Raw genomic sequence first — 15876 nt, forward strand, 5'->3', positions numbered from 1 at the left:
CGTAGTACCAGTACAGGTACTCGCGCCGTACTCAAAACCAACAGCGACGTGTATATATCGTTTAGAGCGCAAAATAACGGCTGTGCCGGTCATTCGCGCAGGGTACGCGACATCTGCCAGATGTTCCGGGGGCCCCAAAGCGATGTGTTTTCCTTATACGGGTGGTCCGCAATTCACACTCTTCCTCATACCAATTCTCAGCACTTTTCAATTTTGCACTCTTATAACCTTTCGCCTCTCCTCACGATAGCCTCTATCACATTTCTATAACCCAGAATTCAACGTTAATTTCATATAACATGCATCCCTATATTTCACAGATTTTCAAATATACCAGGAAGTTACAAGGTTTTACGTTAAAATCTTCCATGTGATTTAAAAATTCATGAATTGTACAAAAAGAGTTACCGATAAAAGTCAGCGTAATCCTTTGTCATAATTGTATAGTTATTGGCATTGAAAGGTCCATGGATTTTGCGAATCGAATTACAATGAGTTTGGAAGCGGGAATTCTGCACAGCTGATCAGAGGATGCTGGTGTAATGATGCTGTGCAGAGAGGGAGGGGGGAGGGGGAGGAGGAATCAAAGCAGGCTGTGATAGGCTGCGATACGCTTTGTTATTACGAGCAAAGTCAGCCGCCACTAGTCAGTCGGTTCTTGGTTCTAATACAGCTGGTAGGCGAGCCTCGTACTCCTCGTAGACCTCGTAGTAGCCGGCTACACTCGATACGGTACTCCACGTTGGGCTTTTCCGCCGGCAGCATCGCGACGCATGCAGCACAACTGCACCTATATTTCCCTCCAAGTGCGTCATTGCTACACCAAAAGTTGTTAATCACTCTCAGTCCCGAGACTGCCTTCCAACAGCGGCGCATATATCATTTTTGTTCAAATCCTAGCGAATTTTTCAATTTACTTCCCCCCGCTATTGCGTGTTTTTCTTCTCAAAGTGCACCTCTACCACGCAACAAGAAACTTATCACTCAATGTTCTTCGACTAATCGGAAGAGTTACGTTAACTTGTTTGACTCGTGTCTGACGTTTTTTGCAACTTTGCAATGGTGTTGCTTGTAGCATCGTCAACCGACACCTATACAGAAGCTGCAATTGTATTTATAATTAGGTGTACACTGTGGTGAATGCTCGAGAACATCACTGCTCCATTACGAATTGAGAGGTCGAGAAATCTACGCCAGGAAACCAATGAGGATAATAAGTGTTGGAAGATTTTGAATACCAAAGCCGCTTGAAGTTTTAAGCATTCTCGAATGTGCCAATAATAGCGAAGTGAAATAATAGATCTAAGGTGGACCATGATCAAATGTAAAAAATACAAGTGTCTTAAATTTTATTACTGTTATCTCTTGCTGTAAAAAAATATCAGTTGGATTTCATTAAAGCTCACAGCAACATGATATATCATAAACCTACAACACCGCGATTTCGTATTGCCGAACGCGTCAGCGTTTCGGTGAACAATCGACCGGTCTACAATAAACAAAATAGCCACAGTAGCACATGCAGTTTGAGAAGCGTTACTTCTACACCACCATGTTTAAACCGGTAAATAGAAATATGCAGCAGAAGCTTATTTTTAAATTACATTTATTAAAAATGCTGACATTTTTTACATCACAGTTCAAACCTTTCTCTAAAAGTCACAGACAAAACATTTCTATTCACTCATATTGTTCTTTCCTTTCAGAGTCTTTCATTCGTATTCGTTTGTACTTTTCAAAGATTTTGAAACCTTTTTTCCATTTCCGAGGTATATTGCGCATGTGTTAACGAGTTACTAACAATTTCCGCTCTAACGCCCCATCGGGGAATGGACACAGTCGACGAACTAACTTTCGTATACAATCACGACTGGCATATGAAGAGAGCTCTTTAGCCTGATTTATCTTGCGTAAACTATAAACCATGTTTCGAGCGTGGATGCAGCCCACAAAAAGAATGACGAATATTTTTCACCATTGGAAAATACTATGCTCAGGGCAATAATGCCATGGAATGACTATGCATAATCAAATACTACGAGTAAACACTGAGCAACTGATATTAAATGTAAAAGAAATGATTGGAAAACAATATAAAACTTTCTACAGCTTATCCGTTTGATCACCGTTATTAATTGTGCGATAAATAAATAAATAGTAAATCCGCGTAGTTACATTAAGTAAGATAATAGGAGAAATCGTGGATCGATAATTTTCATGTCCTCTAAATAACAGCAGTCTTAAATCCTATAACCTCTCGAACTTTACTGTGCTTTCTTCGTGACTATGTTCTCTCCAAACATGATGTTTTACTTCGCTTTTACTTTTAAGATAGTCTTACCGTATCGTGTAATTTACGCATAATAAATTGCCACTTCCTATATTTTCAGTATGAAACAACCAGTTGGAAGTAAAGGACCTTCTCCAGTTCATACAAGTGGTAACAGATCAGGAATCCAATCACCAAAACCAACACTCAATGGATCCGATCTATCAGGGTAAGGATTGTTTTATGACCTTTATTAAGGAACAAATGAAAATTAGTCAATATAATTTACTAACTTTTTTAATAAAGGAGGCAAACATCTGGAAGTTTATATGATTCGAGAATTCAGGAGGGTCATTACGATGTCATAAAATCTGTGAAAGCGGTAAGTCCAGTATTAATGTATATTTATGTATTACACTGGTATCCTGATTAGATTAAGGCTATTTATCTTATCTTTCATATTATGACTTCAACGTCAAATTATACAAAATGCTTGCTTAACTATAGTTTATTTTAATGATTTTGATTATATGATTAATTATAAGCGATAACTTCTAGAGCATTATTAAATTTAGTCTCTAATGAAGAAGTTATTAAAGATTAAAAATTATATAGGATAGGAAGTTGTTTCCACATGCGACTCTTCATACTATTCTTATTTATATACATACCCCAATGGCACAAATATTTCCAGAACACCCCTAGCTCACTCGTAGGATATTCATATATTCAGCAAACTTGCTGAGGATGTCCCATCGTGTACTATCAGGTTTACCTATAGTTAATTGAATACCCAGTGCATACTTCCTATACAGAATCTTGTCTTTTGTTCATTTAGAACTTTCATTAGTCAATAACTTATATATGAACAATACTATAATATATTTAAAGTATAAGATTTCAAACAAATAATATTCTTTTATGCAGTCTATATTGTAAAAGTAAATAATAAATTGTATGATTCATCCTACAAAATCGCTAAAGATAGAACAGTGTATAATAGTCAGGCAATGGACAAAGGCAGGAAGCAAGTGGTACTCTTCCCTTCGTAATTAATGCTGTTAGCCAGCCATTTTTAGATCAGTTTATTTTGAAGACTCATCCTAAAGAAAACTTTTTTCGAGCTTTCGGTATTTTAACTACCAAAGCTCTGACTGCATTACTAAAACATTTAAGTAGATTTTTGTTGATGATTCAAGCACGTTACTAAATGTTCAAGAGTTTCTAATAATAGACTTTTAAGATAATTATACGCTTCATTGAAACTTCACTTCCTACATGATTAGTCGACCAAACTGCAAGAGCTTTTTTTTCTATTACACTTTTAAATTAAATTTTTACGTTATGAATGTTATTTCTGACGAAATTAGAAAAGTAGAACAATATTAATAAGTTTGCATACTGTCAAATATGATATTTACTATATTTCTGATTTATTGTTATTTTTTAACACATTTTGTTGCTTAACTTAAATATCCTTGACTGCCGATTCGTTTCAGATATAAGTACTTAAAAAATTTTCAATTAAGCAGACTTCAATTGCCTCAACCAGTTGCCTTTTAATGGCAATGAATCTTTTGTACTTTTTGTTGAAGATTCTCTCTTAATAACAACTCCAATTTTATTTTATCTTTTTAACTAGATCATCGTAGTAATTACCTGATTAGTTTGAAATTAAAAAAAAAATTATATTAGTTCTATTAGTCGTCATAATGATATAAAGAATTTCCGCACTTCATCTTCGTTCAACCGAAACTGTACTCCTGGGTGCCACCGTAGATTTAACATATGAATACTCGTTGGTATTGTTAATGACGGAAATGTCCGCTGAACAAAAAAGAAACAAATGGCAAACACATTATGACGCGAAAAGCATGAATACTTGAATGTGTGGAATGTCAAATAAAATTTTGTTTTTTTGCTGATTATGCCTACTCTAACTGTTAAATAAGTCAGTAATAACTATTTTATTATTATTAACAAAAATAATACAAAGTCTAGACTGTGGTTGAAAGTGTAACGATACTTTATTGACTTGTATAATAATTAATTATGTCAGTAGCATATATATAGCTGCTCTAACCAAATAGAATGATTGTTTTACTAGAACATTAGTACTATTTTAAACAGGTATTTTATCGATGGTTTATGACTCAAATCAAATTCTGGAACAGTTAGTGCTTTTCTCGGTCGACAACAGCTGTTGGCATCATTGGCTTTGTTTGGTTGCGATAATGAGTCAATGGGTCATTGACGATTTTCTTCCACCCATTCCTAGATTTGTTCATCCATCCGTAAAAGAAGCGCTATTCCATGTAAAAAGCTTAGCAGCTTATTTGCTCAAGTGACTGCTTGCTACCGTAAAAAATGACTTTTTTCTTTTATCTATTATTGCTCAATAAAACTGAGCAAATTCTAAGGATGTTGTTACTATATAGATATTAGTACTAATTTCTAGTGCTTGTAATTTGAAAATTATCGCAATAATTACGATTGATGTTAGCCTATTGTTCATCGATTCGCATTTTGGAGCATTAGTCATTCTAATTGTAATTCGGAACGTGCGATTGATTTGCGTCAATTACGTTGACTGAATCTTCGTAGCAAGGTCTACACTCCTACACGCAAAATTCTAATGTCCTTTTTAAAGAGCAGCATTGGATAATGCTTTTACGCGTTGACGCAGTTAGCACATGCAAATTGATTGCATTCGCATGACGAATGTCGATTTGCTTTTGCCTCGCGTTGTGAGATTAGAAAATTTATTAATAATTTACGAAAATGGCTTACAGGCGTGGGTGATTAGGCTTCCCCGAATAGTTTTTCAATGTTTCATCAGTGCGCTTCTTGCTTGATAAATTCCGGCTCGATTAGTAAAAATCTCAACTAATTGAGTTTGAATATTCAATATGTCATCGGCGACTTTGAGCCCCGGGCACTTTTCATAAAAACTCCAGCTTCTGCTATTAACTGTTGAAATAACTTTACTAGTTTTTATCTATAATTGCAGACTCTTTTTTATATGGACTAGGAATTAAATAATAGTTCTATTGAATTTTAATATTTTTGAAAGCTATGTATTTGCAAACAAGTTATCCTTAATGTTTCCATTAGATTTGAATTCCTACAGATAGAGCTGTAGAGGTTACTTTGCGAAAGGTAAAAATTTAAGCTGAGTTTGCAACGAACTGGAGTTCCGCGTACGTACATTGCCATGCTAGACACAACAATTGACACGCGATATTTAACGAAGTAACCGGACGCCTGTGCTTTATAGCGTGTCAGTTTTCCGAAAGGTAAACCTTTTCCTGCGAACCAGAAGCGTGATAAACCTTCGGCTGTCAAGGTGAACCAGAATCGGTGGGCATTTTGTGTGGGTGTCGAAGAGGCCTGGAAGCTGAGAGCAAATCGTGTCTCCTGCATCTATGATTATCATGCCTGCTTCATATACCATTCATACTGCAAACAAGCGATTAGAAATAAAACATACTGTGAAAAGAAAATGATACGTTAAACCTGCACTTTTTATCTCCACGATCTACCTACCAAGCCAACATAAATCATCAGTCGACGTTATCTTTTATATTAAACCAATATCTAAAGCATGTAAAAGATAAACATGAATCATTTAAAAAGTAATTACTGACAATTTGCTTTTATAGTTTAATCCCAAATGTTAAGGTACCACGGGAACATAAAACATTCTAAAAGAAGAGGAATTTTAATATGTAATATTATATATTGATTAGTAGCTCCATCTTCTTGCTTGGATAAAAGTCATGTAACAAGCATCTTGGAATAACTGGTGATCTCGGTGGTCTCATAAAGGGGGAAGCGTAAATTCTCCTGTTAATTGCTACCAGAAGGCGCTGTAATTATTAGTATGTCGGTAAAGTAGGTGATTGTAAAATGCAGCAAAAATTCTGCACTCAATAAAACCTGAGCAAATACTTGAATCTCATCAAACTTAAATAACAGTCTTTATCCTTTTATCATCTTGTTGCCAATATCACTTTCAGTAAAAATTATAATAATAAAGAGTTAAACGATCATTTTAAATAAATCTAGGAAATCATTACATAATCCTGAAAAGAATTTAATAACAAACGAAGAACGTCTAAAAATCGGCGTGACACAATGTGTTTGCTTCGAGCCTCATGAGTCATTCACTACTGGGTACTCCTATATAGTTAGTAAGCCATCGAGCGTTCATTATTTTTTACGGATCAATGAATAAATAAACAATTTTAAAAATGGTATCTTCCCAAATTGGGAAGATTCGATAAATTTAGTTTCTGTTAAAATTACGCAAAGGTCGAGAAGAAATGAGTTTGGAAAAAAGCTTCCAGGGTCAACAGTGTCACGAACACAATTCTTTACGAGTTTTATCAATGAAAGGTCTAACGACTGATGACGACAGAAGATAATCCAACTGCACAAATTTGGGCGATAAGGTGTCTCGCTAAAATTTGTAAGCATTTCGAGGTTGCGTAATCCAGCGGCAAAGTAGCTTTGTACATTCAAGGATATACAAAGACTTATATGGCCTACAAAAATTCCAAAATTATGCAAGTATAATATGGAAGCCGTCAGTTTCCTTTGTTATACAAATTTATTAAAATTGCAAATTTATACGTGATTCAGTCCTGCGTAATTTACCAAATGGAGCCACCTGGAAATAGCTTGATATGCGTGTCATTTTGGCGTCCATGATCAGAAGAAGAAACTGCAGGTGTCTCTCTGACCAAATCAATTGTATGTATAGGCAAAAATAGGAAAATACGTTTCTCTGGTATTATGTTTGGTCAATGTTCTGATAAATATTGCGTAAGAGAAGCTTCAGTGAGTTCTCGAAAGATAGGACGACATTGGATGGTGTACGTTTACGGGGCGGCAAGGATAGTGGTAAACGGGAAAATGGTCTCCAGAATTGCAAATGTTGAAGTGGTCAGACGAACAAGAGACGTGTCAGGGTCGTATCGGTGCTCTTTCGCTTTTTCGCGCGACAAAACCCATAAGGTTTAACCTAATATGGAGTCTTCGCCTTTACGAATGGCCTACTCTGGTGGGGATCTGCGTGGCTCCTTTGCGGCTTCGGGTATCTCTCGTTCCTTGAGCAGAGCGGAGGCCCCAGTACCTCACGAGACGTGTGTTAAGGCGCACACGAGTTTACATGTAGTCACGCTCGCTTTCCCACCACGCTTAACCACCAACCGTATAACAATTAAAAGACTCGTCGCGAAGTTATTGAGGTGAACGGATTCCGTCGCAAGATTCTTTTACTCGCGTGTCGTCGCTGCAGCCTGTCGTCCTCATTCTTCCTGCTTCCTAGTTATGTTTGGTGCTTACCATTTGATTTTTTCAACATAAAAACATAAATTTTCACAAGAAAAATCGTTTTTTGGTGCTATTGATAGATTGTACATAGAGTGATAATATTAGAAGCTTGTAATACTCACTTTCTACAATATAACAGGGAAATTTATAAAACATCGTGTCTATTTGATCATTTCTCAGTCACCTGTAATTTTATTGAGTTTGACATAACGATGATAGTAAAGAAGAGCACGTAGGTGTTTCGCAGAAAAATTATTAGAGCAGAGAAAACTGCGCAAGCTGATACATGCATTAATTTTCTGTACATGAATCTTTGCATAAGTAATTTTATGCGTGTATTGTGAGTAGTGGACAAATTTGGTTCGATATATATATATATATATATATAATTAAAGAAGACTCTACGAGAAAGGGTTGAAACAAATTTTTATAGTTAATGAAAATTGATCTGATATTGTAATTACTGAAAATGTCGAGTGCCACGCATCAGCAAGCAGCTATTAAGCGACTGGAAGCACTTTTTAAAGATGTAAAACTGGAGCAGCATCAGTGTCCGGAATTTGTAAAATTGGAAACAAAAATTGATAGATGCTGTGACATCCATGGTAAGCATTCAAAGGAGAATTGTTGGAATCGCAGAGGCTCTTTTGGGAATAGTCAACAAACCAGAAGAGATTCCATTGGTCGTAGAGATGGATACGGTTATTCAACTTCACCGGGTAGACGAGGATCCCTTGGATTACCAATGTCTCCGCCGAAACGAGATTTTCATCCATCGACCTTTCCTAACACCTTGAGATCAAACCCTTTAGGATCATCACTGAGTGCAATTAATCATCCCAGAAGGGATTCTTATTCCAATACCATCAGTGGTCCGTTGTTAAGAAGGGACCCGATTGGACGATCCATGGGATGTCTTAAAAAGGATACCATTTCTAGCTACAACTCACCTTTAAGACGTGACTACGTAGCCAAGTCGATGACGAGTTTGCCACGACCGATCAAGCGTGACTCTGGAAATAATATTACGAGTCTCTTTTCAACGTCACCTGACTCGACCTTCAAGAGTAGCCTCGATATGTCTGCCAGTGATCTGAAAGCTAAGAGTACATCAAACCTAAAGAGCTGTCTGGCTGGATCTAGTGGTAGCCTCAGGACTAACTTAAATGTGACCTTGAGCAGTGACTTGAATGGAAATATTAAGAAGGACAAGTTCACGGCGCCTCTGTCTGGAAGAAGAGGCTCCTACGACAGAAGAAGATTGTCGACGGATTCGTTAGACAATTTAAAAAGAAACTCATGGGACCCAGGCCGAAGAGGGTCTTCCGGGTCATCCGGTGGGTGGGATGATCCTATCTGGGAAGAAAGTTCATATGGAACTGAAGAGGTACGCTTCTTTAATAATTGGCACGAACAACTATTAACGTGTAAATTGGATAATTACTATTATGAATCCTCCACTTTCTAGCTGTAGTCATATTTTAAGCTATTCCGTTTATCTCACAAATCTTGTAATTTACAAATGATTTTCCGTAACTACAAGGAAATCACCACTATGATACTTTTTTCATTCAAGAAATTTTCTTAATGTTTAAAACGATTGACTAATTACTCAACTTTTTTCACATTGTGTTTTATTATAAGAGTAAAATACATCAGAAGCCATTAAACAATTACTAAGAATTTAACAAACATACATCATTGTAACAGCTTTCTAACGAGAATTGTGTTTGCTATTTTTGAAATTCACCAAAGCGTCTTTCTCGCGTTTGCCACTCTTAACGCATTCTGTGCTAGTTAAACAACTTTCGAGCAGTACAAAGGGAAATAAGTTGAAATACACAAAGATATGGGATATGATCATGACTCGTTAGGAGATAGCGAACAAATACCGCGAAGCGTGGGAAAGTCTAAAATATACAGTGGTTCCTCGCAAACTTTGAATGTCAGCGCACGCAATCGAGTTATTGAGGCAACTGTCGAGCGATGCAAGTACTGGCTTGACTTGAATTTTATGGATGCAGTTTTTCATTCCTTTACCGTTGAGCGGCTTCTATGATCTACAGGAAAGTGACCTCGATTAAATAAAAGTAAGTCAATTTACACGCGCCTTGAAGTATGGGGAAATAAATTTTCTCAATTTAAATGCATGTGTAAGCTAGACTACGTGTCACTGGCAAATGAGGAACGATCTCTATTTTTGTTTATGTAGATTACAATCTTCAATAAGTAATAGTCCTGCGACACTTGCAGGTATATAAATGAGTATTGCAGAAACTGGTTTTTGAATGGGTATAATTTCAAAGATATTCATAACCTTTGGATATTTTCAAATGTCAGCGTACGACCGGATAATTGTAAGGTAGTTGCATCGGCTAGGGTACATTTGCACATGGTTTACTACCTAACGATGCTTTTATATAGGATGACGTCATCGGTATGCCGTGTAAAGCATGAGCGTATCGCACGCCAGTCATCATTGGGGCCACATTATGAAAACGTATAGAAGCTCCAGTACAGTAGAGTGATTTTTTCAATGGCTTCTTATCGAAATCTGACCAGCTGCTGTGGAATGTATGCAAGATGTATCTTCGTGCTGTAATACTATTCACAGCCTTTATACAGTTGCAACTTTCTTAATAGTTATTTCTCGTATATTCTGCCAGTGTGTGTGTTGTGAATATTATTTTATTCAAACACTCTAATCTTATTTATACGCATAAATTCATTTGTTAGAGTAAATGTAAAATTGTATCGATTTAAAATTTCCATTTATCTCTGCATTGATCGAAATTCTTAATTTATTATATTTTGCATTTATATAATTTGTATTTTTGTAATAAAGTGAATATGCGAATTTAAAAAGATTCTCCTGAGTCTAGTGCGCTTCTAGTATATTTGTCCCATACGATACTATGATGTTGCACGTATAAGCTGTTTTGCCCGGCAGGCGAGTAGTGTTTGTCGCGCATTTCCTGAAACTCTCGATTATTGCAGGTGAAGCCCACGCAAACTCGGCCATGAACGGCCTACGCTCACCTGCGCACTACTCATTTCACGTTTTCCTAGATGCAATCATCTGGTCTCCTCGAAATAATACGTATTTTGGTTTTTCTTTAAAAACTGAATTCATGCGAGCTGCTCACACCCACTCTTCGACTCGATTTGGCCGCCAAATCTTTGACTCTCAACTTCAGACGTTTATATCAAGCACTTGTTAAATTTTATTCGATGGTCTGCCTCCGCTTTATCGTGTTTTCGTTTTTTTTTTATAAACAAAAATTACGCGAACAGGTCGGATTTCGCGACCCACTCGTTAACTCGATATGGATACTAGACGCAGAGATTTAAACGTGTATAGTCTGTATCACGAAATTAATTCACTTTAATCTCTGACAGTTTTTTCCTTACATGACAAGACCACTCCTACCCACTTCTATACAGCCAAACGCTCTCGATTTGTGCAGTTTAACATTCAAGTTTTTTTTATTTCGTCATAATGATTGCCAGATAGAAAAAGTTTAAGAAAACAACAGCCATTATACCAATAGCTTTGGCAAAATAGCAGAAAAAAATTGACATCTTATCTGATTCTTTATTTCAAAACGATGTTATCCTTCTTATTGGTTTTAGTGGAATAGCATTGTTTCAGTGATTTCTTCAAAACACTATGGCATAAACTCCGATGGTTTGTTTAACGGAGCAGTTGCGGTTTACAAGTAAATTAACATAAAAATGCATACAATCGGTACATACGACTTTTTTCTCGTGACTCACCGATATTCGTTACGTGTCACGGAAATAATGAATTATGGCATTATTGCTGCAATGCAATGAGCTTTCTTATATCACGGTCGACTATTTCGTTGCACAATCGCGCGAAGATAGCAATTTTTCGTGTAGCGGAAGCGGAAGATATTTGACTGAAATTTTACGCTTCGAGTCGGTTGGCTCGCCTCGTTTATCCCCTCGTTAAAAAGGGCATAACACGCTCATCGATACAACAATAATAAGAGAAGTTTAAGCATTAAGCGAACTCCGGAAGAGGATTGTAAGGCAACGTGTGAATTTGATTGTTATAAGCAAGTGTAAAAGGTAATAGTGGAAGATGGAGTTTTCTAAATAGTATATACACGATGTTGGAAGAATTCACTTCCGCAGAGTGCTAAGTGCACGTGCGCTTAGAATGCGTTACATGGGAGACTTTGCGGTCGACGAGCACGAACGATTCGAGCCGCACATACCGTTCCGTCTCACGCTACGACGTACGAGATGATCGACCGATCGGTTCTGGTACCGTTAGCAAAAATTGGCCCTTATTGACGCATATATAAGCGTGTGTGCCTGGTACCGATTGACCCGTGCATAGCGTGCCACGCTCGTGCCTTCGATCCCTCTGTCAATCCGTAAACGTAACACCAAACCGGAAACGCTCACGCCAATCCAAACTTCTTCCATCCTCCAGTTCTTCATCCCCGTCATTTCCATGACGGACAACTCCGCATTTCAACCTCATCATTGCGAGCAGCATTACGGACGAATTTCAATCATGAAATCCAATTCTCCACGACTTAACACTCGATTCATCTCGAATCCTTTCAATTGGATAAATTTTTTTATCCGCAAAGTTTTGCCATAATTGACGCGAAACGAGCACAATAAACTTCACAACGACATCGCTTGCTGACAATGCGGAGAAAGTTATCTAAAAACAGCAAGGAGTTGAAAGTACTGAACTCTACGTAGGAATATATAGTTTATAATGCTATTCTGGGGGATCTCTGAATAAAATTTGTGATTTTCGCGAGTGTATAGTGTAGCCGGAGTTTCTCAGGCTGAGGGAGATAGATGGCAGTGGTTATAATTGAGAAAGTGGTGGTTTTGGCCGAAACTGCGGAGCGCTGGGAAGAATATAATAGCGAGTCGCGTGCCGGTAGAAATGGAAAGTTGTCTTCTGATTCGTGAAGCCTGGCGCTAAGTAAGAGCGCGAGAGGTATGGTTTCGTAAGCTTCTTAGACGGGAAACCTCCGATTGTTGCCCCCCACTTTATTTAACTTGGTGGGGTCATTCTATCAGTCATACGGTTAGTTGCTAGTTTGATGCACAACGCCCCGCACGTGGGCGTGTTTCTTCATCTTGTGTGATTCAACTACCTTCCGCATTATTCTCTCAATTACATTGTAGTATTTGCTAGTAGCCAATAGTGTCGATACCATTTTACTGGCGAAATTCAGCCTAAGCTCGCTTCGATCGGTTTCATGATGAAAAATATGCCGTGTTTCGAGAAAAAGCCAATTTCCCACTTAATATGGAAGTCTCAACAATTTAGAAATCTTCCCGAAGAAAATCTGGACTCTTTGGAGTTTTTGGTAAGGAACTGACAATTTTCAATCTCGCGTGTCTTGCTAGTAGAGAATTAATATGCATTCAGGCATCTCTCTTGGTGGTTTCTGTATAATCGTAGGGAATTGTGTCAAGTTCGATCGCGAGTGTTCAGCATTGAGAAGAAAAGCCGGTGACTCATTCTTTGGTACTCTTGATAAGTGCTGCTGAACCTTGGCATTTTACTTCTCTCTCTCTCTCTCTTTCCCTCCTTTTCAAGACAGCATATGCACGCGTCTTTTTTTCTGGTCGTTGCTGCAATTAAGACCGCAGTGGTACACCGCGTTATATGTAATTTGTATTCGCGCATAAATTTTTATTAATTGACCTGCCTCCATGGAGTTTTACGTGGTTGTTGGCGCCGTCTGCATACCTAGAAACTTACGAAAATAACCTACCATTATACAATTTTTACGTCACTTTAAATCGAAACGCAATTAAATTTTTTTATTTCACCAATTGATATAGAGTGGACTCATATTAGAAGCTATGTACGATGTTGGTGTATAGTTTCTTATTGCAAAGCTGAAAATCAGTGTATTACTCGCTTTACCTAATCATAAAAAAGCCAGGAATTCTGTTTGAATTTTCCATCTGCCATTCGATCACGATGACTTTCAAACGCCAAGATGGGCCTCGATTCTTAAGTGGAAAAAGATACCATCACATGGCTCGAGCAGAAAGCTGTGTGTGTTTTACTTTATAAACTTACCCTCGTAACTCAATCGTCTGTATAAATGTATAAGATCGGAATCTTGCATCCCGCATTACCATCAAAACGTCGTTTCAACTTTAATTCTTGTTTTCACTTAAGGAAATACGCTTTAGAATAATTCACAGACGACGAACTACTTACAGATTAATGGGATTAAAGAATCCTCATACTGTTTAGAAATTTGTGAAAGTTGGAAATTGTTGCATTTCGATTGTAAAGGATGTTCTTGCAGTAAATCTCTCACTTCTACTTCTCTTCTTTTTCATTGCATTTTTCAGAAATTGTTAAATGCCTTCTAAAATTTAATCGAGAAATCTTACGGTAATGCAAAACGAGATCTAAAATCCTGATTTTATTTTTTCAAAAATAAAATTGATAGAAAATGGATAAAGTTTCTTTTTTGTTTTAAAAATGAAATATATGACCTAATTTTCTATTATTTTTACCAAATGAAAACAAAAGCGGATCTAAATAACAATGGTGTTTATCATTAAGTTAGCTTAAAACCAAGATCTTATTTCTTGACTCAATTGTATCTTTATTATTACAAACGTGCTATTGACAGTAAAGTAACCATTTGTATGAATCGTATATTCTTTTTTACAGGAAATCTCAAAACATTGCAATAATTCAAAATAATGGGCGGATGTATAAATATAAATTAAAAAATATATAAAAAAATACAGATAATTGACACAATCTTTTGCATCAAATCTTAAAATATATTTAAGCTCTTATTTAAATTCTCTTACTGTATCAGCTGGTAAGGAAGGAGTCTACCGATCTTTGACTCACAACTCTCCTTTTCTTCCACACTGCACGTCGGTAAATATGCAACTCGCCGTTCACTCTATCCACTTTCCAGTAGTTTATTACCAACCGTGCTGACGTATTTTATCCGCCGAGACTTTCATCATTGTGCGATTCCTAGAACGTATCAATTGCCCCCGTTGTATAAAAACTAGATCACGTTACATACAACTTTTATCTGTCAATCAACCAAGCCAAATACCATCTCTTATGCTTATCTATTTATTCCAGCTTTTCAATAAACTCTCCGGCAAATCAACTTCTGGAAATAGAATATTTATATCAGGGAGAACGTAGGCTATGATTCAAACGAATTCGACTAGGCGTATCCAACTTTCCTCCGCTTTCTTGTAAATTCTTTGCGCTAAAACTTCAACTCATAAATCTTTCTCTCCTCCAATTATTTACCGCGAGCAAGAATATTAAATTTCACTTTGTTCAATTAATTTATAAACCGGGCTACGTTCAACAGGCTGGTCACTTAAAAGTTTTGTTTTTGTTTAAATAGATTATTAGGGAAGAAGATAAATAGCTTAAGTAAAGTATTGTGCCAAACGTACACTATAGGAAATTTAATCGTTCTGCTGTTACCGCCACGTAGCGGCAAGCATACCAATTATAATAATCGATTTCATTTTAAATAGTTCAGTGATTTATGGATGCTCTTGGGCACCCATAGTACCTATGTTTCCGGTATCTATGATAGTGTAATAGTTAAGGTTTGCCATAAAAAAAAAACAGCACGTATTTAAGAAATCGTTAATGTTTACCTACGTAATTATTAGGTGTATCAACTTTTGCCTACGATCTTTCCGAATGCTAATAAGTAAAAAGTTTCGAAATGTCTTATAAAAAAATTTAATATCAATTATAAATATAATGGTTCTACACGTATCATTGGATCGAAGCTCTGGTATGTTTTAAGTACAAGCAGGCCCTGCATAAAAACTGTTAAGAAAGTCTAGACTGAAATTATCTGAAATGTGACCAAATCAATTTTCCATAGTGTACAGGAAACCTTTGAATTTGACATTAGTCACTCAAATACCTTATTTACGTGTTATGCGTGCGAAAATCCGGTACGACATACGTAAGTCCCATGTACTTACGTGGAGTATTTTTTCTTAAAGGCGGAACAACAGGTTACGTTATGGTTCACGCGTCAACAGACTAGTCATTTGCTCTACCTGCACCGGCACATTCAAAAAACTTCAAGATAAGTTTCATTACCCTTTGATTAAAGTGCACGTTTTGTCGTTCGCCCATTCACCTAACCAGTCGTTAACATTTTCATCCCCTCGCTCGCGAATCGTTCGTAAAAGGTTAAACTGGTGAAACGTAATATAATTCTTGAAATGAAAAT

General features: G+C 36.8%; 2 protein-coding genes across 3 annotated transcripts in view; both read left to right on the top strand.

The window, feature by feature from the left end:
* The window catches only part of LOC136785717 (WD repeat-containing protein 47), a 45106-nt gene that overhangs the window by 12695 nt on the left and 16535 nt on the right, over positions 1–15876 (top strand). Inside the window, exons 5-6 of the mRNA XM_066746944.1 lie at positions 2391–2498; positions 2576–2651. Of these exons, the coding sequence (XP_066603041.1) occupies positions 2391–2498; positions 2576–2651 (184 nt within the window). The remainder of the gene's footprint in view (positions 1–2390; positions 2499–2575; positions 2652–15876) is intronic.
* LOC136785718 (uncharacterized) lies at positions 7238–10316 on the top strand. Of its 2 annotated transcripts, XM_066746947.1 has the most exons (4): positions 7238–8993; positions 9404–9696; positions 9819–9968; positions 10031–10316. In XM_066746947.1, exons 1-2 carry the CDS (start codon positions 8076–8078, stop codon positions 9440–9442), a joined length of 957 nt encoding a protein of 318 aa, XP_066603044.1. In that variant the 5' UTR covers positions 7238–8075; the 3' UTR covers positions 9443–9696; positions 9819–9968; positions 10031–10316. The 2 variants fall into 2 exon arrangements, with proteins under 2 accessions (XP_066603044.1, XP_066603042.1); XM_066746945.1 differs by having other exon boundaries at positions 9819–10316.

The sequence above is a fragment of the Prorops nasuta genome, unplaced genomic scaffold (assembly GCF_024137725.1).
Source record: "Prorops nasuta isolate Cenicafe-Biocafe unplaced genomic scaffold, Cenicafe_Pnas_1.2 PNAS00003, whole genome shotgun sequence".
Taxonomy (NCBI): domain Eukaryota; kingdom Metazoa; phylum Arthropoda; class Insecta; order Hymenoptera; family Bethylidae; genus Prorops; species Prorops nasuta.